The 25622-nt window shown below is 37.1% G+C and overlaps 1 protein-coding gene across 2 annotated transcripts; it reads right to left on the reverse strand.

The window, feature by feature from the left end:
• LOC135468079 (protein phosphatase 1 regulatory subunit 37-like) lies at positions 1-24833 on the reverse strand. 2 transcript variants are annotated; one of them, XM_064746121.1, is made up of 13 exons: positions 24489-24833; positions 10985-11082; positions 10402-10447; positions 9793-9893; positions 9480-9599; positions 8755-8905; positions 7944-8089; positions 7126-7251; positions 6446-6587; positions 5339-5505; positions 3634-4897; positions 1491-1556; positions 1-360 (listed from the first exon to the last, which is right to left on the reverse strand). In XM_064746121.1, exons 1-13 carry the CDS (start codon positions 24748-24750, stop codon positions 299-301), a joined length of 2751 nt encoding a protein of 916 aa, XP_064602191.1. In that variant the 5' UTR covers positions 24751-24833; the 3' UTR covers positions 1-298. The 2 variants fall into 2 exon arrangements, with proteins under 2 accessions (XP_064602191.1, XP_064602189.1); XM_064746119.1 differs by having other exon boundaries at positions 1464-1556.
• Positions 24834-25622: the final 789 nt, after the last annotated feature.

Raw genomic sequence — 25622 nt, forward strand, 5'->3', positions numbered from 1 at the left:
ATAACAACAACCAATAGGATATGATACACTATGGCAAAAAACGATTTTGTATGTTATGAACACTTGCCGACATGCAAATGAATCTGATCAACATACATGTACATGTAGTTAGTTCATCCAGTTTGAAAAGTCATCAAAGTTTAGTCCGCATTCAATCTTCACACCACACTCGCTATATGTACATGTCTCTTGCTTCCCAAACAACATCCTCCAGTCTTTAGTGAAGTCAAGTGGCTATCTCCTGTATTTATAATCCTTCCTTTTTCTCTGCACATGTCAGGTAAAGGTATTTGAAAGACTAGGTCTGTGTAGAGTTCTGTAATGCTTCATGTAGCACTCTATCGGCTGGGAGATCAGCCACTGAAAACAGATATACAGGCATCTTTGCTTGAATAAGATCACCACATTTACCCTTCATCAATACTTCGATGAATTAAGTATTGAAATCCTACAACCTATTGAATCCTTCTTTCTATTTAACTGTTCATTTGCCTGCTTTTTAGCCTCAACAGGAATATCTATAGGTCACACTGTTTATGTATGTAAATCAATCAAATTGTTGAAATCTTACTTTTAACATACCCTACTTTTTCAATCTTTTGGGACACCCGACCTGCTAATTTTAGTCAATATATATGTAATTGCAGCTAGAATATTGAATTTCTTTTTTCTCACATGGTTAGACCATCTAATTGGCAATACACTCAAATCTTTACTTTTCCCAAAGGCAGGTTAAGAAATGTAATATTCTACTTTCAGCACTACTAATATCTGTCCCAAAAAATAGAAGAATTAGGGTAGGTCATTCACTTTATAAGAAGGGGCCCAAGGTTAAGATGACACATCTACTGAAAATTTGTGCTTGTTTATGCCACGCTCCTGAAAATGATGATTTCAGTTAAATAATGGCTATGGGATTATGAGAGACCAGTCAAAGTGCTTTCCCCTTCAATTCTATGCACCAATATGTATCTACTGGCACCACAAGTATCAATGTTATGAAGCCTTTGGTACGATTTGACCTTGCAGTTACCCAAGACACATGTTGGAATCACCAGTGACCAGATTTCCACAACACTGCTACATAACAGGTCTGCCCACTGCTACATAACACGTCTACCCACTGCTACAGAACAGCTTACATGTAAACTTTTCAACTTTATTCTTGGTACTTGTTTACATTCAAATACAAGTATCCGTTTTTTTTATTATGGAAAACATGACTACACACAAAGCTGAAACACATACATTTCAGTACAGCAGTTAATTTGTATTTTAATACATACTTTCTAGTTTCAGATCCACTGCGCATCAAATAAAATATTATATAAAAAAAAAATAAAAATGACAAGACATGTAGCTATATGTATGTCTGTTTTATGACATTTCTACCGCATAAATGGTGACCACAGATATTGTTATGGTATGAAATTACGTAGACATTATTTATGAGGCATACATACGTCCTGTAGATGTGTTGAAGACCTTACCCCCACTGACTGAGGCTAGCATGGCATCTAACTCCCTCTCAAACTCATCTGGGGTGGTTGCATCCTCTGTAACCAACACAGCAGAACACAAATCACTGAAAGAACGAGAAACTGTTACACAAGATGTGGTATCGTACTCGTGAAGATCAACCCGCAAGTTCACACAACTACCTATTTCTTACAAATCTGGACCTGTTTGCTGGACAATATATTGTACTACAATACTAGGAAATCTAGGATTTTGAGCAAAAAATCTATATTAGCTAGTACATCAAATCCAATTTTCTTTATTTACCACAAAAAGCTTAAACTATTCCCTGGCAATAAATACTCACACCTGTACAATTTATAGTGTTGAAATGATTCTAATGTTTGACAAACTTATATTCTGGCCTCTTTATAAATTTTAGGGGCTTTATTGTTGATTTACACAATTTGTCAATTGACAAAGCCACAGGATTAGAACAACTGAAGAAACCGCACTTAAAATGGTTGGATTCATAGAAATGCCAAAAGACAGAATAATGTGTGGTAAGGGAGCAAAAAGGTCATATAAGGTAAAGCTGTTATCCTACCAGATACATGTACACTATACACAAGTTTAATATCCATGTTACATATCAACACACAAACCAGACAGACACACAGAACTAAAGGGATATAAGCGTAATGTCCCACATTCCTATATCATTCGTAGTCCGTAAAGGGTGTTGTTCCAAGTCGATAATCGCAAGATCCATTTCCAAAACAACGTTTAACACTAGCTCCCAAAGACAAAGGTATGTAAAAAATTGTACAAATAGAAAATAAAGCCAGTAACACACAGGAGAGAAGCGGTCATCAGTTTCAATGATGCCGGGCAGACAATTCAAAATGAGTCTAAAATTCATATATACGGCTAAGCTGCAGACGTCTAAAGAGGAATCTAAAACTTTTGACAGTCTTAATTTCAGCTTGCTTTCTATTTCAATACTATAATTTGTTGTGAAGTATTCCTTGCGTGCAAAAAATCCAGATTAATAAAACATACCAATGGGATAGAAATTATGTTTAAAATTGCAGGCAATTTTTATCTGAGCATTTCACCACTCTTTTATGAACTGAGTCTGATTATTAAGGTTTCCATTTTTTATTATTTCAGGATTATTATAATAACCTTCATCTACATGTAACAGTATGCTTCCATATTCATTATGTATTTTTATTATTTTTTCTTCTAATAATGTTCAACAATGCTTCCACAATCAGGCTTGTGGCTGTAGGAATTTGGGCACACAAAGGGGGAAATCAGCGCACAGTTCAAGATAATGGAGAGTTTTAATAGTGCCCCAACAAATTAAAATGTCCATTTACATGTACTTCTATTGAGGTACATGTAACTCTGCCATTTACATATGCTCTTTTAGGAGAAAATTGTGTCAAGATGGGACTTTTGTAAATGGCTAATTGCAATTTTTAAAATGGCACCAGCTATTTTAATTTTGTGAAGTGATTTGGAAATCCCAGTATCAATGTGATACAATTTTTTCACCACATTCAGGGAAATTTAAAACACAGCTATGAATACATAAAACTCGTTCAAATCCATAAATTCAACTCTTGCAAGATCTTGTTACATTTTTGCTACGCTCAATGGCTAATATGGTTTTTTTTACATTCCGTTGCATACAAAATGGTTTTCGTTACATAACCTAGGCTCAAGGTTTCTGACCACAAATATTAATCGCGCGTTATGTCATAGATGCTGTTGACTGATGAGGAGGCCTATTGGGTACTTGGGCCACAAAGTGTGCATTTATATCAAGTACATGTACCCTAAATTATCTAAAAATTCGACCACAAAAGTGCATTTTTGGAGGCAAATAAATGCCACGAGACATTTTGGTGCTAAAATTTACATTTTCCCCAGTAGGATATCATCCTACCTTCCAAACATCTCTCAAAGCACCTTTCTTAAATCAATAGAGCTCCCACAATCTGGAAAAATGAGCAACTTAGTCATGGAGTAAATTTTAGGTTCCATGGAGGAAAGAACTACGGTATAATGAATGTATGTATGCTATGCATGCTTGGGTTTTTATGTTGGACTTCACCATTTAGAGTTATATGACTGCAAGGAGTCAACACTAAATGCCACACTTACCCAGGGAATTAGCACTAGCAGTCTTGCTGGTCTGTTGGGTTAAATCTAATGTATCTAAGACACTGGCCAACTCTCTTGTCATGCCATTTATTGTCAGATTTGTTTGTAAATCTGGTAGAGTAGGGTCTACCAATCCTCGGTGACCAGTACCTGAACTGTCTAGCACTTTACCACGCCCAGATGAGTCTTTGGGTAACATCCCATTATTATTATTACACACACTCCCTCTATCATTAGACAGCTGTGCCTTGGCAGTTCCCAGACTCACGGAGGAGGGGGAGTCTGAGGACGTTGTCGTCGTTGTAGCACCAGAGCCTGAGGTACTGAGCTCACCACCATTAACCAAGCTCGAACTTCCATTAGAAGCCAACCTGTTACTCTCCGCGTGAATTTGATCAAGTCCATTCACCAACAAAGTCCTGTCAAGTGACTTTTGCGCAGCCACTGATCCCTGAGAACTTTTCCTATTCGACGACAGCAATGACTCTTCCATTTCTGTCACTACTATATCAATTTTATTTTCAATGTGTGATTCACTGGATGAAATGTCTATGTCCAGTCCCTTCTGATGCATGTCGACTGCTTCACTGATGATCTGGTGTATGAGTGTGTGGACATTATGCGAGGGGGCTATTTCCGCGCCATCAATCCGATTCTCTGGGCTTGGCTGAGAAAACTCTGGCTGCATGGCCGACAATACATTAATAGGTGACGTGGGCCCGGGCAGTGCACTGGGTAACACGGACACAGAGCTAGGAGTGGTAGCTGAACATGTCTTCATGGGGGACACAGATCCTGTGCCAACTTTACTCACAGTAAACAATTTCTTAGCTTTAGTTCTAACGCAGTACTGTGGGCTGAGAAGTAGCTCCCCTGGGGGTGGAGACACCAGCTGATTAGCCCCGCTCACATCTGGTGAGAGAGGGATGTCAACCAGAGGGTCTGGCCAATGGTCCAGGTTAAATGTACCTCCAAGCCCAGGGGAGTCTAATGTTTGCTGCGGACAGTCCACAGGGAATAACAGGTTTGGTCGTCGAATTTTTGTGCAGGTTGGTATATATTCAATTGAGTCTGCGACTACATTTTCTGCCATGGTTGCTTGCTCCTCTTCCAGCTGCTTTAATCGAGTGTTTTCTATTGCTCTCTCTTCCATCTTGCGCCTCTCCTCCTCTTCTCGTTTCAATGCAAGGTCCTTGTTACGACTCAGAAAATTGTTGATGTCCATTTGAAGTCGCCTTTGCTGATCAGCGTAATCCTTCATTCCCTAATAAACGAAAGCAGGAAAAGCAATAATTAAAATAGAATTACACATATTGGTAGATATATGTTAGAGATATTAAACCAGGTGTTTTTGTTTTAATACACACTGTAGAATTTCAGGTTAAAATTTTGACAAAATACTCTCCAATACTTGAATAATATAGTTACACAAGTGCCACTGAATTTTGCAACAAAATATAAGGGTAATAAAATTGTACACAGTATCAAAATTTGCAATGAAGCCAATGTAAGGTGGCATAATATCATCCAGGATTTATATATATTTGTTTAATATTATTATTATTACTTCTTTTTTTTTTGATACATGTACATTAAATTTTCTATACAACATGTAATTCATGAAAACATTTCTGCAATCTCACTGATGTTGGATGAGGAAACCAGGGTAGATAGCCACTGAGACTCTTGTAACAGTCAAACTTACTGAGTCTTTTTTGATGTCTTTATCTACATCCATCTTTGTTACAGTTTCGTTGACTTTCAGTGCCAGAGACAGGGCCATAAGGCCAGCAGTTTTGATATCATTCTCTCGCAAGTCCAGACGCAACAACTGTCTACTGTCAGCCACATATTCTGCCAAAGCCACAGAACCTAAAACACACAGAAAATGTCCACTGATCACAACTGCACTATGTAACACCATCATATCTGACACCATCATATAAGCTCCATCTTACAACATGTAGGCTTTACCTTCACTAATTGGTATTAATGGCAGTAAATAGTGCTTTGCCATTAGATAGTCAAGTCCACCAATGATTTTTCTGAAACCGAGTCACATTTTTTTCTAAATTAATTTTGTATAATATCATGTGCTTATACATTAAGATGAAACTCAATTCTTCACTATTTTTCATTTACATCAAGAGAGTTTGTATGAACTCTAGTTTCTGAATAATTGGTGATTTTTTGGATTGACTCTTATATGAGTAATTGCTCTTTGATTTTTGCTGTAGTTCCTGGAGCTCTCAAGTCTTAACTAAGCTCACTAATGGAACAGGTAACATTAAATGGTTGATAATCTAAACATTAAATCTCTCTAAATAAATACTATAATGAATGTTAATAAATCTTGGCCTGTACAAAAATAAGACAACTAAATGAAGTTACTTAGAATGAGACTTTTTGATCAAACCTCATGGATGAGATTTGTTACCCCTCAGTGTGTTTTGTGTTTTAGTTACTCAACTTGTATGAACAGCACCAAAAAAAATACTCACTATTTAATTCACTGAACCACTGATGGGTGGCAGCAGATTGTTGTCCACCATGATTATCCCCACATATATTCCTATCGCATACCACCTATTGCTGCATTTGACAGTTTAGTTCAAGTTTAGCATGTAAGCCCTTGAAATGATACTTTTGATGCCAACTCTTCATTTTTTTTCTGATAAAACTTTAATCAAACTTTAAAAAAAAACTCTTAAAGGACCGTATACCGTGGATGAATCCATCAGAACCATACAAAATGTGTCACTAGAAAAACGTTAGGTGAAATACCTACATGAAATTCAGCTGATGTTCTTACCTTCACAGGTTATCTTTGTACATTGTAATCCGATCCTCAGCAGGGACTTGTTTTTCAACAGGCCCTCTTTCAAGCGGTATATCCCCTCATTTGTGATGCTGTTGTGTCCTAGGTTTAGTGTCTCCAGACTTTCTGTTGAGCCCTGTAAAGAGGCATGAAACTAGTTATAAGACAGTACCGGTAATAAGTGCAGTGGAATTTGAAATTAAACTTCAGGGAATTTGCTTTACCATGCATTTTTTCATAAAAGTAACTCAAATGCAGTTTGCCGGCTCTCAGTAAAGGGAAGCAAATCTTGCAACTCATAAAACAGCATTTCCCAAGTAACAGTACCAGTAATTTCAATTACATGACAAGTCATCATGAATAATCAAAGACCATAAAAGCACTTCTGTTGTGTGAGTTACATGATTTGCTTTCCCTTACAGAAGGCCACTGTTTGGCACATGAAGATTCAGTGTGTGTGTGTGTGCATGTAGTATTGGCTGTACACTGTTGGAACTAGTGTCAATGTTACTACTCTCCTGATGACGACAAACTAAAATACCAAAATATTAAGTCACAATGAACTCTTCATATTCAAAATTGATGTACACTACTTGTGTATTGAGCCAGGTTCTTCGATACTTTTAAGGTCATTTTGATCAACCTGCTAGATTAAAAAAACAAAAGAGTGTTACCAGTGCCCTAGCCAAAGCCGGCATGCCTTGGTATGTGATCTGGTTATTCCACAGTACTAAGGTATTCAGGCCTTGACCCAGATTCTGCTCATATAACCCATCGCTCAGGTGGCCCACGCCAACATCCTACAACAACAATGTTTATCAACACATTCTTGTTACTTACTGCAAGGCCTATCCTAGGCTAGCAAGCTGTACATGTATATGATTACTTTAAACAATAAAATAGCGAAATATACCATCAGTACAGAAATACATGTAATTCCTTAGTTGTAGAGTTCCGTGCCATCACACAAGCGATTACCTTATCATCTAGCATGTGAAATGCAAATGTACATGCATGTGTGCATGCAAGATGCTAGAAGTAAATTTTAATAAAATGTTTGAAAATGTATGCCGTTATCCATATTGTGTTTAACGTTTCTATGGATTTCTGTGGATTTTCTTTTATTTCATTAGTGTGTTACACAGGACTAAATATCTCATTACTGTGATAGCAAGTGGAGACCACTGAACTTCGCAAAGTCACAGATTTCCAAAATATACCTAATATTTTTGAACAGCACAAAGGGCATTATGATATGACAGATTATTAAATTAAGTACAACACCAGGAGCCAGTTTCATGAAGCTCACTTAGCTAAGTTTTCTCTCAAATACCATGACAACGTATGCCATAGAGATATTAAGTGCACATAGTTAAGGGCTACTTAGCAGTAAGTATCCTTTAGGTAAAAAATACACATCTGAAGGTAAGACTAAGTTAATCAGAAGAGAATGTTAAATATAAGCCACATAAACAAAGACTATATAGTGTACCTGTAAATGGTTGTTTCTGAGATCTAGGAGGTACAGTTTTTGATTAAACTTCAGCAAATTTCCCAGTTGAATGGCATCTGATGGCATCAGTTTGTTATCTGCCAGGAACAATTCTTGTAGTACTTCATTCATTTTGAGGGCAGCCACTGAAAATTACAAAGAACATTCGTCATATAGCCAGTTTAACAGAATATCTAAATAAAACTTCACATCAAAGATGTGACACGTATAACAGCAAGTTCAGTAGCTGACAGGTCACTCATCATTGTGATATTACATGTATGCGCCAACTGCCATTCTCAGTACACGGTAACATGAGAAAAGCATAAACCCCAGGAAGTCCAAGATGGGCAGCTAGAATAGCATGAATTACGTACAGTGATGGAATTCAATCACAGCCATCCCTATGCTGGAGACAAACCAGCATGCAAATAGGAACTTGATTGGTTGCAAATCTGCTTATAAAAGGAACCTCAAACAATACTTACTTGAAATAGTGGTTTAGTCCACAAAGTTGAACAGGGATAGAACAAGGGGTTTTATTTCCACATTTGTTACTGACTTCTGATGTAAACATTGTAAATATTTAGGAAAATACAAAATCACATAAAAACTGTGAAATCTATTTTGCTCATATGATGCGGTGTAACAGAGGGACTAACAGACAAGGGGAAAGCATTTCCACGTTCACCACTTTTGTGATGGAGACAAAAACAGAAATATTGCTGGTAATTTTTTGGAAGGGAGGTGGGGGGAGGGGTGTTCATTTGACAAGAAGAGGTTTAGAGTGAGTCCCACCAAAGGAACTGACCTAATATAAGGAGTGGCCGTCCAGACATGTACGTGTTCTCAAGGTGGAGTGTGGTTAAGGTGGAGCCCACCTTGAGGGAGCGGCCAATGATTGGCATCATCCTCTCATTCAGCTCACAGTTCCTAGCATCCAGGTGTACTAGACACGGTGTCTGCAGACAGCAAAAATACATGTACATGAAACGTCAGACAACTGCAAAGTCAGATCTGGTGTTGTTACAGTATTGCAATACAAGAACACAAACAAAATTGTTCTGTTCTTCCTTTGTCTTCTGCTTTGATACTGGAAAACTGTTTCATCACAAGTACAAGTAGGTAACATCAAGATTTCAGCATTCTGATGAAGTTACACATGAAAGTGGGTGTATCTTGTCCATGCAAATATTAAACAACTATATATTAACGATACTCTTTATTAAGTTTGTCAAAGCAGATCCCAAATGCTGCACCTTCCAAACTGCAGACAGATGGTCTGATGTCCCCTGAATCGATTCTCACTAGTTAAAACGTCAAAAACAGAAGAAAAAAGGCCAAATGTGGTGATCAAACATCACAAAATCTACTCCACTATGATCAAGCCACCGTTGACCTGTGGGTCTAGGGAACATTTAGTGTGAAAACAAAAGTTGTTGGGGATCTCCTTTAACTTATGTTGTTGAGGAAAGTTCAGCTCACAAGTTAATGACTTGAAGCAAAGAAAGAAACTGAGTAGTAAAAGAGATGTACCTTTTTGATAAGCCTTGCACATGATTGCCATCCCCTAACTCCGATGTTTTTGTTGAAGGAAATATTGAGTTTGCAGGCTGACTCGTAGTATTCTATCATGTCAAACAAAGCCACAGAACTCTGAAACACAACAAGAAGCACAAGTTGCTGCTGTCTGTACAAACAAGTATTTACAACTGTATTTTTGCAATATAACCATGATATTCAGTATTTAATGACCTTTTTTTCATCACTGGTACTAATTTCATCGAATTCTTGCCAAATTAGTTTTTTTGAGTCAGTTTGTGAAAGAGGGCCTAAATCATTTTCGTACCTCGTCATCCAGATGAGCTGCCTCAAAGTCAAGGGTTTTAAACTGAACCCGACTGAAGATTTCCTCCAGACTTTCCACATGTCGAATATCTATCTTCTCCCCTGGAAAAAAGTATTACATAACCTTTTACATAAGAAGATGCATGTCAGATTAACCATGTGGACAGTAACGATGAAATTCTAGTTACTTATATGACTAAAACCTACATCTATTACAACGACTGTATTGCATTTTTTTGAACATTTTTTTTTCATCTATTTCCATCGCATGTCCCATATCAAAAGTGACTTCTCTGTTTACTCCATAATTGAAAGATTATAATGTGCATTATGTATAGTCAACAATGAATACATGTAGATTTTAAATTTGAACACATCAAAACCGCAAAAATATATTATCATTTTTTTTTACACACTTTTATCTGTATGTTACCCTTAAGAAAAGCTGAAAATAGAACCCCGGACAACGTTTGGTGATATACTATGGTGTTACACCCATCATAACAGCTCACCATCAGCTGCTTAACTCTCACTCACCACATCTAGATGTGCGCCTAGTTTTTGACATACATGCACTAAACTGAGGTGTCCATGCCCGCCCAACACTCACCTTTTAGACTGAGGATTTCGTAACGTGAACTGTTATCCTCTATGCCCTAAAAGGAAACCAAGGGAAACGATAAGTGGTGCAAACCATCTATAACAACATTGTGGCATGTATATGTAGTCACCTTGTCCAAACCCTTGACTTTACCCATACAAAACAAGCTGTTCCTTAAACAGTTTACATGTATCAAGTAAAAGAATCATTAGCATAATTAGGCAATAAAATAGCAGAAAAGTAAAACAGGAAACTGTGATATAAATTATAAATATGGTGATTTTACTGGTGTGGTAATGTTCAACTTAGGATTTGTCCTAACATTGACCCACAACAAAAGCTCATAAACTTATACTTAGGGAATTGAAACTTACATTTTCCCACTCGGATATCATCTTACCTTTCAAACAAAACTCAAGACAGATTCAATAGATTCATAAAACATAGAATCCGGAAAAAAATAGGAAATATGAGAGTCAAATACTGTGTTTCACTGGGAACACAAATAACACTGTACAGCACAATCACAGTAGTACATGTTTACATCATGTTCATGTGCCTTTGTATTTCAGTATTATTCTCTTTGACTTACATGGATTTGCTGTAGAACTTTTGTCAGTGGGTTGACTCCATTAATGCTACAGCCTTTTTTGTAAGCTGTTAACAAGTCTCCAGTATCACATATTGGCACTGCAACAAAACAATGACAAGTACAGGTATTACAATGTTATCAGAATAACAGACTTTCGTCATTATCACCCTGAAATAAGGGGAGCACAGAGGCAATCAAAATCCACAAGCTCAAACAATGATAATACAATCAGAATCACCAATCAGAACTACAATCAATATTAAATGACAAGTATGTCTGATAATGCAATTAGAATCAGACTGGAACTGCAACAAGAAATAACAAACCTTGCAGTGCACTCAAATTACCTTAGCCTTAAGAACATGTGACAAACAGATGTAGTTTTGATGCAGGTATGTCTAAATCTTGTTAAAAACTGTTTACCATGAAATGACGATAAGTGACGATATGAATATACATATCCACTTTCGTACACTGGTAATGGGCTTCCCACGGCTCTACATGGTTCCAGCCACCACTGTATGAGTAAAATATTCCTGACTTGAGTACAGCGTAAAACACCAATAAAAAAAATAAAAATTAATACTCATACATGGGCAACATTTAACAGCATAATATCAGCATAAAATGCAAAAATACATTTAAATCTTGTATGTAAATGTATGTAGAGTACTACAACAAAATGTATTACTATTTTCTTCAGAAAGGCAGTAAGATATGACTTTAATCAATTCTATGTTTCATGCCCACTTTTTCACAAACAAAAAGAGCTAGCCTCCCAGATAAACATCCTGCAACAAAATCTGTGTGAAAAACAAATTTAATTCCTGAACTTAAAACAATGTCTATGTTGAAAACCCTACAAGTAGGCCTACAGGCGACTCGATCAATATACGTTATCTTGTTTACAGACTAAAAGCAGTATTATGTTGCCATGGAAACAAGAAATTTGATTTAAAAGGATACTGCATTAGGTGAGGATAGAGTTTACCATAAAATCAACCTGCAAATTAAACCACAGCAAATTCAAAAACCGCATCTCAATTTATCTGGCTTCTGTCTTTTTCACATCATCTTGTATAAGGCCGACTGAATGGACGGGCCTTGTAACAACATACATGTATTCAATCAGTATTAAACATGCTGGTTCATACATGTGTGATAAAAATAAAAACCCTTTTCATCTGAAGTACATGTACTTATACATAATCACATAACGTAGAGAACATGACGGAATGTCCAGGATCAATAGAAGCAAATGACGTCAATGATATGACGAGGGCCTAGGTGTTCTGCTTGGTCCACAATATTATCGCAGACATGGATTCTCACTTGTACCATTAATGTTCTCCAGGCAAAGAGCTTGTACATGTATGATTGATGGACATTCTCAGATCATTTCTGTTCATACACATGTATTATATAAGCTACGGCAGCTGGTTTTATGGATTGAGGAAATACCTGGCCTGGGCACAAAACCAACTCTGCGGCATAATAAAGCTGCAAACGAACTCCACTCACTCTTAATAAAGTGACAAATATAAATGTATAGTAACTGATATCAGGTAAATTCATGAACAAAAGAACAACACTTTCAATTACAGGTTCTCAGCCAAGGGCCAATTTAAATTTCTGTATTTCTCAGCCAATTTGAATTTCTCAATTTCTCGGCCAATTTAAACATAATTTTCAGAACCTATATACTATATTCAGGACTATATACAAAAATGAACACAGGTGTAGCAATACATGTATGCTGGTATAATTACTTAGTCATACCTGCCATAATAAATGACATGGTAAATAAAGTCTCATGTTTGTTTCAATTTCTGAATGTCACCAAATATCGCAGAGTGTATCTGTTAAAAGACGATACTTTATGGACAGTTGCAAATGGAGACGAATTTGCTATTTTTCCCACATGCATATACAGCTTAAGAACACTTAATCATTCCTTTCTAGATAATTAAGTGATAGTGGAAGAGGGCCCTTTACAGGAAGAAATTAGAGAAAGTGCCTTAGTGTTTGAAATAACGGGCCCTACACATGAACAGGTACATGTATGTTTTTCAATAACATGGATCTCAACAGAAATTACTAGATATTACATGTAACACATGCACATGGGTATTGTACGACAACATGTAGACTTACAGCACATTAGATGTAATGTCAGAATGATTTCCCCGCATATCCACTGCATACACTGTATATATGTACATCTGCCATGTTATCTGATGCTATGCTATCTTATGCTATGCAATGCTATGCTTGATATCTAAAGAAAAGCATTCAGGATACATGTAGTTTTGACAAAAGAGTGAGCGAGTGAGGGAGTTCTTTGGGTTTTATCCAACATATGACGAAGGAATCCTTAGAGTGCATGGAATGTGCCTGGACTTCCACTGCTCTTTTTATCTTGTGCTGCTTCACAGAGACACCTTACCTAAGGCATGTAAGCAGCCCCACCCGAGCCATTATACTGATAGGGGTCAATCAGTTGTTGCTCTATCCCCTTCATGCTGAACGCCAAGCGAGAAAATTACAACTTGCTCTTTTAAAGTCTTAGGAGTGACTCAACCCAGGATTGATCCTGAATCTACAGCTCCCAAAGCAGATGTTCTACCAACTGTGCTATCAGGGCCGTTTTTTCGACAAAAGAGGGTTGTATTAATATGTATACATGTATAGTACATGTCTGCATCCCGGAAATATATAAAACAAAGTTTTCCCCCAAATTATAATACACATACATGTAGACATTTCAGAAACACGACCCATTTTAGAAACCCGATAGCATCCAATACGCATACCTACCAACGCTATGTTCACTGAAGGTAACAGAAACATATTTGTAATATACATGTACAGATGGAAATTTCTACTTTAATTTATTGGCATCCGAAATTCGTCAATACACCTTGGCCTACAATGTACTAAATATATATATACGCAAAGTGCAATAAAGACAGTCTTGTGAGCTTGGCTCGACTACATGTAGATGCAAGACAACAATATTTACATGTAGGTGAATTTTCTATACCTTTTTCTTTTTCATAATTTTATCTCAGCTATATAATTTCATAGGTGTATTTATGATATTAATTTTATGACCCAATCCCCCCCATGTAAATAAATGTACATGTGTTTTTTCCGCCCTGGGGAGCCCTCCTGACCAATTTAGCCCAGGCCATTCACAGGCCCACACCATCAATGAACTCATACAGAGGTAAAAATCGATAAGCTCAATCTAGCTCGATAGTGTGTGGTTTCTCAGAACGACATGTGCGTCACCGCCAACACACTGCACTGCTTACATGAACTGGTGTACTCATCCATGTACATCAGAAGTTACACAAGACCAGTCATTCAGGCATTCTCATACGGCCTGGTCAAATTCATTACGCCTTACATGCATGGAAAAGTCAAAGTTACTATCAGAGCCCACTAAACTGACATCTTCATGTTCTGCATTTATAGAATTAGGCCTTTAGGATAACTAGATGTCATGTACATGTATATTGCATTTCCAACTTACTTTTGTAATTCCTTTGAAACAATTATGATATCTAACTTGGAATAACATTAATTGTCACTTATTCTTTTCACCCAAAGGCACAACCGATTTTGTAGTTTGTACGGTTATAACAGTGAGTACTGTTTAACTAAATACTTTCTCTGATCCACCCTCTACCACTGTCAACTGTCAATGCTTCCCTCCTCCCCACCACACTCCCTGTGATCACCAGAAATTCTTGTACATCTCATAGCGTAATAAGGCTACAAACTTTCTGCACACAATTACATTTATTTTTATTTTGTGACTGCTATGTCAAGGATTATTTCATTTAGACAACTGATGCTTGTTGGAACAGGAAGTGTGAACATAGTCTGGGACAAACCATTGCACATGGCAGGCCAGGCCTTGAAGTGACAGTATGAACACAGTGTATCACTTAGCCAGCTTGCTCCTTGACCTTCAATCCAAAATAAGGCACATTCTGATTTTTTTTTTTTTTTTTTTTTTTGATTGGTGTTTTACACCATACTCAAGAATATTTCACTTATACGACGGCGGTCAGCATTATGGTGGGTGGAAACCGGGCAGAGCCTGGGGGAAACCCACGACCATCCGCAGGTTGCTGACAGACTTTCTCACATACAGCCGGAGAGGAAGCCAGCATGAGCTGGACTTGAACTCACAGCGACTGCATTGGTGCGAGACTCCTGGGTCATTACGCTGCGCTAGCGCTTTAACCGACTGAGCCACGGAGGCCCTGGCACATTTTGAATAAATGTAATTAATGAAACTTTGAATCTGGGGTCCTTTTCGGCTGACTGACTGATGCTTGGTGAAGAATAATTTACTAACACAATGATGACAATACTCTGATGGGTGGAGGTACACTTCAACCACACCTCTGATTTCAGAGGTGAAACGGCAGGGGCTGCATTGATCAACTTCACAGACTGACAAACATACAGGATACATACCATGTACCAGCCTATTAAAATATGCATAAATGTACATATACACCCAAAAAAAGAACTACGTCATGTAGAGTGATAATAATAAAGTCTTTCACGGGTTTTTAAGATTCACTAAGTCACCACTTTGTTTCTGTTTGGGATTTGATACCCGACATGTCACAATGTCCTTGTCAGGCTGCTCCTTTGCAGTGTTCGAATGGCATGTGTGACCTCAGACAGAAGACAATACAGTGTATATGTGCAGGCACATGTATGTTAGACACTAGCATACATGTATATGCAGATGTATCTAGGCTAATACATAAAGATTCCATCAATTATGATTGATTATAGCTTTATGCAAGCTGACACACTTAACGGGTGATTAACATAACAGACAGCACGGATGGTACGTGTACTATGTATTACCTCTGCCCAGAAACTCTCAAACTGTGCAGGTACCCCATTTCTTTTCATTTTTGGGACACCTGGTCCGCTCATTTTAGCCAACGTATATGTAATTCTAGAAGGAATATCAAGTTTCTTTTTTGTGACATGGTTAGACCATCTAGTGAACAACATACTCATATCTTTACTTTTCCCAAAGGCTGGTAAAGAAATGTAATATTTTACTTTCAACACTACTAGTACCTGTCCCAAAAATGAGAGGAATTAGGGTATATACAGGTGTATTTGTGGATATTGCCAATGGGGTGCCCTGCTGGATTTATGGAACTACTATATGTGTACATCAGTCACTGTGTCATGTACTGACTTAATGAACCTCATCAGGGCAAAAAAAACAATGATAGGAAATGTAATTAGATCAATCACGCTGTTAGTTGATGAAAAATAGCGACTGGTACCATGTATAAAGTGATTCCCCTTACCCTGTGTTACTTGATCCAGATGTACCCATACGTTGTGCCGTACACCTGTCTCCCACAGGATCCATGATCAATTGTCAATGTTCACATACTCAGCATATATGATTTTATAATTCATAACTACAACAACCTACCTAATATTTATGTTTAATCAAGCTCTTCTGAACATGTGAGTAATTTAACAGAGAAGTGTTTCCAAACAGGCAAATACATGTACCTTGGTGTAATTAATTCAAAAGTGATATTAACTGACTGGTTCAAATCCTAAAGTCAGGCTTTGAAATAACACCTGCACAGGAAAAGCTAACAAACACTAATACTGGCCCTTGAAATTTCACTCAGTCACGTTATTCTGTTCATCATCCTTTCTAAATGTCAATGTTAGGATAAGTTATTTACCCTAGGCTGGATATGTATTGCTTTACACATTACTCTAGCTGACTGGCATGATGGCCCTGGATGGCTAGAACAAATTACTTGAAACGCATCACCAGAAGCTACACCAATCTTATTAACTCATCAAAATTCATAATGCACAGGTATTTGTATATCTGACTGGTGTTCACTGACATCTATATCACTGAATACTTTCAAGAACAAATATATATTGATTTGTGTTCATTCGATCTGTACTCGTCCTTGTGCTCTGTATGCTATAGGCTGGTAATAACTACATATGACTTTGATGAGGTTTTATATGGATGGATGGATGGATGTTTTTACCCTAAGTCTCCTTTTCTAGTTGCCCTGCAAACAATACTTTAAAACATTCTGTGAGAACTATGGAGACAAGTGTAGAGAAATAATTTGCACAGTTTTATGAAGCCTGCATCTTTATTGATACAAATAAATCAATTTTGGTATCATTTTCATAATTATTGTATGCATAATGTACACTGAAAGAGTGTTTTAAGAGTTGGAAAGGTTTAAAATTTACAGTATACATGAATACAACAAATTAGTGCATGAAGTCTTTCTACAGCATTCTTGTGACACCATCAGATTTGCGGTGACCTGTGCTCAATGTGAGGTCATTTTTTATTTTCAGCTCTCAAAAACAAGTGTATGACCAAACATTCTGACCCATGAAATTAGCCTTGAAGCTGTTTTTTGTTGCAGCCATATACAGAGACAATGACTAAGGGATTTTTAAGAAATACCCAGTTCTTACACGTATAAATCACAAGGTGTATTTACATGTATTTGCTAAATGGCTTAGTGATTTCTTCAAGCGAACAAATGTGTTGGGAATAAACTTTAATACTTAATCTCGGCAGTCATTAGTTGCCCGTTTCAACTGAGTACTTCATGACTTCACATAAACTCCAGTCTATTTTCGTTGAGTACATCTGATAGACGGAAGGAAAAAGAATCATAGTAATGCCTGCATTGATGTGTGAAGTGTTACTGATATGTTCAGTAATCCGTAATTATAATAATCAATTAGAACTATGATTGTCATGCTGTATCTGTTCTTAACAATCTACAGTTCCAGTGTGTGTATCAATACATAAATGCACAGTGTACGTATGCATATATAGGTATGTCCAGGCATCACTGCTAGCTAAGTGGTCACTCATTGTAGATAACAAATTATGATCAGATAATGACCTAATTACCTGTAGGTGTTATGCATTATAGGGTTTGTAATAGGCCCAACCAGCTACATGTAATTACAGCATAAGAATTTTTATACAGAAAACTGTTCATATGTAACACCTGTTAAGGTTCTCTTCAAGTAACCACTATCCTGTCTGAGAACCCTTCATAACGTGTAGATAACAGTTCTCCTTACAGGTGGGGTTATGGCTCAGATTTTTTTCAGGAACATGTACCTTGAAAATTCAGCGTTCACAAACAATGTAAGAAATGTAAGAAAGAGAAAGAGTCTGGCTTATATCAAGGTCTGTAGCTAGGCTCTCCTAAACACACCAGGTAGCACCATCTGTTCTTGCGCAGCCAGACATCTTATCATAATCAAGCACACTTTTGTTACAATTCTGCCGCACTCATATACAGATTCACTTCCAGCTTGCCAGCCAGGAACACTGACAAACCTCTACATACACATATAAGTTTGATCTTACACTGACTTTACATCAATCGGAATTCTCTGGGAGACAGAACATGCATCACTTCCAGCTGACTTCAGGATTTTCTACATACATGTAAATTAAATTGTTAACAAATATCTAAATGTACATGCACCTAAAGAACAAATTAGTATCCCGTGAATACATCATTAAGCTCATTCACAATAATCACAGGTTATTATCATGGTCTACTGAATTTCTCTCTGTATTACTGGATATTTATTAAATGGCCCACGCTTATTTGTCGCATGATATCTATCTACTGGTATCGACAAATAAATCCATAAATGTCGTACTGACCTTATCCCTTTTCTTTTGCTTAGATAATGTACATGTCTAAATACAGCTGAAGTCAGAAAGAAGGAATATACACGAACATTATCAGGTAGTAACCAAATTGTCCAGAACCACAAAGTTATAACCTTTCTACATCTCCACATGTATTTTGGCATGTCTGCATACTGCTACCATTACATACATGTACTGCCAACCCATACATGTATCAAATTAAGTACTGTACATACTTTCCATATATGTATTTGAAGTTGGCAGACTGGCATTCAACAATGTAAACAAACAGCCATTTAAAATGACTTGAAAAAATCAATTCTAAACTCAGAGTTCACAATGCACTGGGATATCCATGCATGCTTCTAACATCAGTATTAATTATGAGTCATACATGTAGTACTGGTGCTTGAAAGACCAAATTACTTTTTTCTCCTCTACATTTAAGTCAATATGTCATTTTTAAAACAAGCACTTCCTTATTATTACATGTACATCTTAATAAGTTAGTAAAAAAGAAAGTAAATAAATAATTAATAGATGAAACTAACAGCTTAAGAGTTCTCCCCCTCCTCTCCCAGCCCCATATATCTGTATTACTGTATGTATATGTACATGTATAGCATTTACACAACATTGTGAATATCAATATTTTAGAAGAAAAAAAAATGGTATTTTATGACATATACATGTAGTGACATATGTTACGCACATCATGTGGCCATACATAGGAGTCACACAATCAACCTTAAAAAAAAGGCCAGTTCTGTTTACCATACAGTTTTATTCCAATACAATTACAGGGGAAAAACATTACCAGAAAAACTATTTGTTTATACTGTGTAAAGCACAAAAGGCCAGCATGTACAAAATTCACATAGTGTATTAAAGGCAATGTTTGAGGTGTATGTCTTGACTTATACTTGACATGCTTAAAGTATAAATACCTACACAGTACATTCACAGAGTACATACATGTATTGATTTAATTTGAAGTACCTAACTTAATCCAGAATACAAAAGCTTAATATTTTCATAACTTGAATGGTCGATAACTGAAATCAAGCATTAAAGGCATGTCGGCAGGCATAAACTGTGAGATTTGTGAATGAATACACACATATGTCAATGTCAACACTACACATGTACATATATTATGAACTCTGTATCTGGTACACCAAGTACATGCACAGCTTAGGAGGTCAGTAAATGTTGCCACAGATGGTAAATAGCTCAATTACCAAGCAACAAGACTGCAGATACTTCTTTGTGACATTCAAGTTATGCTCCCTGAAAAAGACATTTTATACTGAAGATAAAACTACAATTGTACATGTATATCTTCATCTATGACTTAGACTACATTGGCTAATTGCAGAATGTCTATTGGGAAAACATCATTTTAATGAACCCAGATATATAGGAGATGGTACAATATATTTTTTTTTTGCCATATGGGTAGTCTAAATGTTTAACTATAATAGTCTCAGTTAAATGCATGACTGCATGTAACCTTTTTGTTACAGCTACTGACTTGTAACATAATTTCTATAAACCTTCTTCTCCTTCAATCAAAATCTTTATAGTCAGCTGATCATATTTTATCTTTCAATGCAGTAGGGTACAAAACCACATTTAATAAATATTGGTTGGTGAGGAATTACAATGCTCTTGAAATTAGCCAAAAAGTCTTTTAATGACAGACAGCATCAGCATGGTGGTTACAGGTATAGAAAAGTATAGACCAAGTTGGCAGACAGATCAGACATTATCTTGACAAAACCAAAGTGTATTCAGACAAGACGCCATGCACACATGTGCAGGAGATGGTGCAGTAACAGCACATGTCATCTGGCAACAGCTCACCACTCATGTGTACCTCACTGCTCTACTTTTGTATATAGCTATAAAATTACATGTACATGTATATTATTATGGTCTTCATGAAAATGAAAGTGGCCAGCAGGAAAGATGTCTAAAATAAAATGAATGTCACTACTACTTATGATCAACAGGTTCCTGCTGTGCACCAAAATATAAACACAAAAGATGTGGTCAGGTTCAGAAGTAGTAGTGACAGATGACCTGCTGGGTGTGAGGTCAATGGCCACGGGACTATACACTAACACCATAACAAATGTACAGATCTGTATGTACCAACTAACCTCAGGAATAAACTAACTACAAACATGACTTAAAAGATGTGTATTAAGTAGGCAAAAGATACCTGTTGTCCTTGAGATTTGGTTTACATCTTTCTCTACCAAATGACTTCATAAGAGCATTAAAGGTTACATGAAAAGGTGTTATAAAACAATGTTTTTTTAAGAAAAATGAACAAACAAATGAACAACAGCACTGACATGTGAGGTCGAAAGTTTTTGTGGTGAGATGTTCCACACCCTGTCAGGTTTCTTTTGTTCATAGCACACACTAACCTGAATGTGGTCATGTGCCTCACCTGTTGGAGGTCAGGTAAAATCTCTATTCATAGCCAACTTATCAACTAATTACATCTGATTGATCGGAAAGGCTACATATTTCTAATAATGCAATTCATTGTACTGTGCACTATTTCAGATTTAAGTATTGAAATCCACATAAAATATCAACATACATGCAACTACAACTAGAACATTTCCTACAGTTTTCACTGTTCTTATTCATACTTTCATAAAATTTGGTTTGGACATTTTCCTCAATAAATATAAAATATCCCTGATGTAGTTCCAAATGGTGACATCACTTCTGGAGGAAAAGAGCAATATCCAGAGAACATTTCTGTGAAATGTTTACATATTAGACATAAAGAAGCCATCATATTTCACAAAACTAGCCTCCAAAGTATGCATTACAGCATTACTATTCTCTGATGAAAACCTAACAAAATTACTGATAACTGTCCAATATCAATCTTGAGATATAAGTAAGCAAAAAGTATAAACGACAAAATTATTAATGCTTAAAGCAAAATGAGTAATACAAGAAATGCTCAGTTTCTGTTTCTTAATATGGAGTTCAGGATGTGGCCTAACATATAACAGTATGAAAAGGCTTCTCAGCTTTCCTTCTGGGTGGGGGCCTCCGTGGCTCAGTTGGTTAGCGCGCTAGCGCAGCGTAATGACCCAGGAGTCTCTCACCAATATGGTCGCTGTGAGTTCAAGTCCAGCTCATGCTGGCTTCCTCTCCGGCCGTATGGGAAGGTCTTACAGCAACCTGCGGATGGTCGTGGGTTTCCTCTGGGCTGTGCCCGGTTTCCGCCCACCATAATGCTGGCCACCCTCGTATAAGTGAAATATTCTTGAGTACGGCGTAAAAGACCAATCAAAAAAAAAAAAAAAAAATCCTTCTGGGTGTAAAAATGGCTTTAAACTAGTTTTCTTACAGCTTTCAGTTCGAAAATTAAGTAGTCAACAGTGACAGCTAACAACATGATTGGGGGAAAGGGGTGGCTACACTGGTCCTGCAACCCCAGTATGTTCATCAATGACGTCATTTTCAAATATTCCTCACCAATCACGGAAAAAAGCATAAAATTGGGACGTTATTAAGACATAAACATTATGCCTCAAAAGGAGTATTTTTTTCTCATTTCTTGGGGCATATCTTTCTTGATTTTCCTTAAAGAAGAAGAAAATTTAAATACCAATCAAATACAACTGAAAAGAATATGCTTTTCCTTGCAGATGCAGGCCATAAAAAAAATTCTAATATATCCTCAAGTCGATAACTTATATATGAAGTCAGCGCAAAAATCCGCTGTGAGTGACTCCATTTTGCCTAAGAACTAGTACTGAAGTCTTCTGTGTTAGGAGGAGAATTGCCGTCGGAAACCGCCGAAGTGCAGTTCGTACATTTCCGCTAAAACCCTTCTTCCGAGTTTCGAGTTTACACGAATAAGCCGGCAGTTTTAACGACTCTCAATGGCTGAGAGGCAACACACCCTCCGCATAAATTACAGGGTGTTAAAGATGGAGGATGCGATGGAGGATGTGATTTATGCCAGCTTTGCTGTTTTCAGGCTTTACGTGCATGGCGAGGAAAAATGGCAAAATTAAGCTGCAGGCATCACCAGATAGAAAAGCGTGCTCTTTTCAGCCTATAGTGTCATGATTTTAGGTTTTCTTCTCCTTTAAAATCCTACTCTTTGCTTTTTAGTCTATTTTAATGTACCCTTTAATGAAAGCAGAACCTTAATCTACAACAGTTTCTTCACCGACATTTTGGCGATAAGATGATAGCAGTCAGATAAATACTGAAATTCTTCAACCTTTTTGCATGTTTGTAAGGTGTATATTTAAGCATTCAGGGCACTATCCTGTATAGCCTGATACAACCATACCTTTGGTGAAGCCATGAAGTCAGCCAACCCAACCAATGCAGTTTTGTATTCAAAGCCAAATGAAAAAGGTACATACATTTTACAGTAAGTTGCTTTTTCATATGCGAAAAGGTTTGCCAATGATCATGTTACTGTATGAAAATCTAATATACGTACATGTATTTATATATTTGATTGGTGTTTTACTAATTATACGACAGCAGCTAGCTCTGGGGAAACCACAATCAACCACAGGTTGCTGGCAGGCAAACCTTCCCATGTACAGCCAAAGAAGACACCAGCAAGAGCTCGACTTGAACTCACAGCAATTACATTGGTGAGAGGCTCCTGGATCATTGCACCGCACTGGCATGCCAACCACCTCGCTAACAGAGGCCCCTCTGGTATATGTACAAACAAGGTTAAATGAACTTTTGTTTATTTCTTCACATACATGTACTTCAATTTGTCTTATTTTACAAAAACTGAAAAATTGTTACGTACCAATGTTAAACCCTAAGCAATCACTCTTATTTTACATATGTACGTGTACTGGTGCGTTAAATGTTGCTTGGAATTGGTTATATCTACTGAAAAGATGATCTCCTTTCTGCAAAACAGGGGGATAATTTATAACCATACTAATGCCGATTACATTCATGTGACATAATGGATTTTTCTTCTTGTAACAAGATTCAGCTTGTTTAACATATCACCCTTCTGTTAAGGGAAAAAACATTTTAACACAACGGACCACATTGTAACTTTGTTCACCCGTTCATTATACTTTCTTGGACAGAATGACATAAAAGGCATTGATTTCAATGTTTAATGGGCACCTTTCTTTCATATGACATTCATGTGCACATGTAAGTCATATTTCCCAATGTATGGAAAATAACATTATAAAACCATACCTGTAAGTCAAAATGTACAGTGGGTTTATATTCTGGGTGGTCATTTTGATTTTGATATGTCCCTTATATTAATATTTGTATTGGGATAATCTCTTTTACTATCATATGATGACGGCATTATGATATATTCTTCAAAACTTTGTATTATTTACCCATGTACTTAGCTGTCCTAATTACCCCTATTATGATCACTGGAATGGAATATTTACAGAAGCTGACATGCTTGTCATGTCGAAATAATAACTGTGTTTACCAAAAAAAAAAATCCTGCAAAATACCATCCACTGTGAAAAAGAATAAAATTTTATTGCATTAATTACGACATCAAAACACGAGGAACTTTTAGCAACCTGGAAATCTTGCAGGTAATTAGTGTGGAGTACCAGAACTTGACAATATCCCTGAAATAAGTAATTAGTAACAAATCACCTGACAAAGAAATGGTATTGATCAGATGTATGACAACCGACCTCCCATCATTATTATGGAAGCTAGCGAGAGTGCACATACACCGATTCAAATCCTTACCATTTTTCCATGGATTTGGAGGTTCCATGTACCCCAATACCAAAGAATCATCAGGGAAAGCGACCGACAGGCCTTTGCCTTTGGAAGGTTGTTTATCACCGGAACAGACATTGTTAGATGTCTTATTATATTCCACGACAGAACCGCCTACTTCTGCACTTCTGTTTACTTCCTGACCACCGTTCGCTTCACGGCCATCGTGTTTATTCCCTGCTTCTGCTTCGCCAACGCCGGATGCAACGACCACTGACGGATCTGTCATTTTTACTTCAGCATAATAATGTCTTCCTTTCTAAATCAGTTGAATTAATTTCAAATAATACACAGAACAACTAGTTGGATGTAGATGACTTCAGCCTGGAGAGCTCACCATATTTAAATCGCACATGCGCATCGCGCAGTTTCCTCACAGCTGCTGCCAAATCGACAAATTTTTGCGTCGCGTCTTTTAATTGGTCAATTCCCAAATTTTCACCAATCGCTGCCGTGGATTCTCTGAGCGGATGAGTGTTACTTCGGACCAGCGAAAGAGGCGGACGCTTTAAATGGTGTCCAGCCAAGATTTTACTATCAGGTGAATTGGTAGGCTATCCCTGAATCAGTTCTCATGGCAACTTTTCCACAAGTTATTGAAAGAGTACAAAACTTAAAACAATACTCGATTATACATGGCTAATTGTGGAGAAGCACTGCTGATAATTTCAATAGGCCTACAACAACAACACAACAAATCAAAATGCATAAATAAAGTGCCTGCCATGAATAGACTTTAACTTCATAATAGTAATGCACCGTACAGAAAACATCTCGCCACATATCAGGTCACTCTGTACCTTCACCACGTTGTGCCAAGTTATCTCGTAACATAGTCCTCTCTTATCACATGGACTGAACATAAATATGCTTTTGTTGTAATATTCTGTTACTGTTGAAAAATCCACGGCACTACTCTATTGTTGGTACCTTCAAGTTGTGAATAGCTACACGTTAATTCTTCTAGAATTTCGGACAGGATTTGAGGCTTTACAGTTACTAATAGGGGGCGCCCCTATGATGAGTGTAGGGGGTGTGAAATCGGGGAATTGGTAATTCTTTTCAGTGCTAACTCAATATCAAAGCCTCTCTTTCACGTCT

Source organism: Liolophura sinensis, chromosome 6 (assembly GCF_032854445.1).
Source record: "Liolophura sinensis isolate JHLJ2023 chromosome 6, CUHK_Ljap_v2, whole genome shotgun sequence".
NCBI classification, from domain to species: Eukaryota; Metazoa; Mollusca; class Polyplacophora; order Chitonida; family Chitonidae; genus Liolophura; species Liolophura sinensis.

Excerpts from the sequence above, each read along its gene's own strand:
- LOC135468079 (XM_064746119.1), bottom strand. The coding sequence starts at position 24,750 with ATGACAGATCCGTCAGTGGTCGTTGCATCCGGCGTTGGCGAAGCAGAA. Across the intron at positions 11,083-24,488 it reads TCCAAATCCATGGAAAAATG|TGCCAATATGTGATACTGGA; the intron begins GTAAGGATTTGA and ends GTTTTGTTGCAG. Across the intron at positions 6,588-7,125 it reads CGGCTTTGGCTAGGGCACTG|GGCTCAACAGAAAGTCTGGA; the intron begins GTAACACTCTTT and ends GCCTCTTTACAG.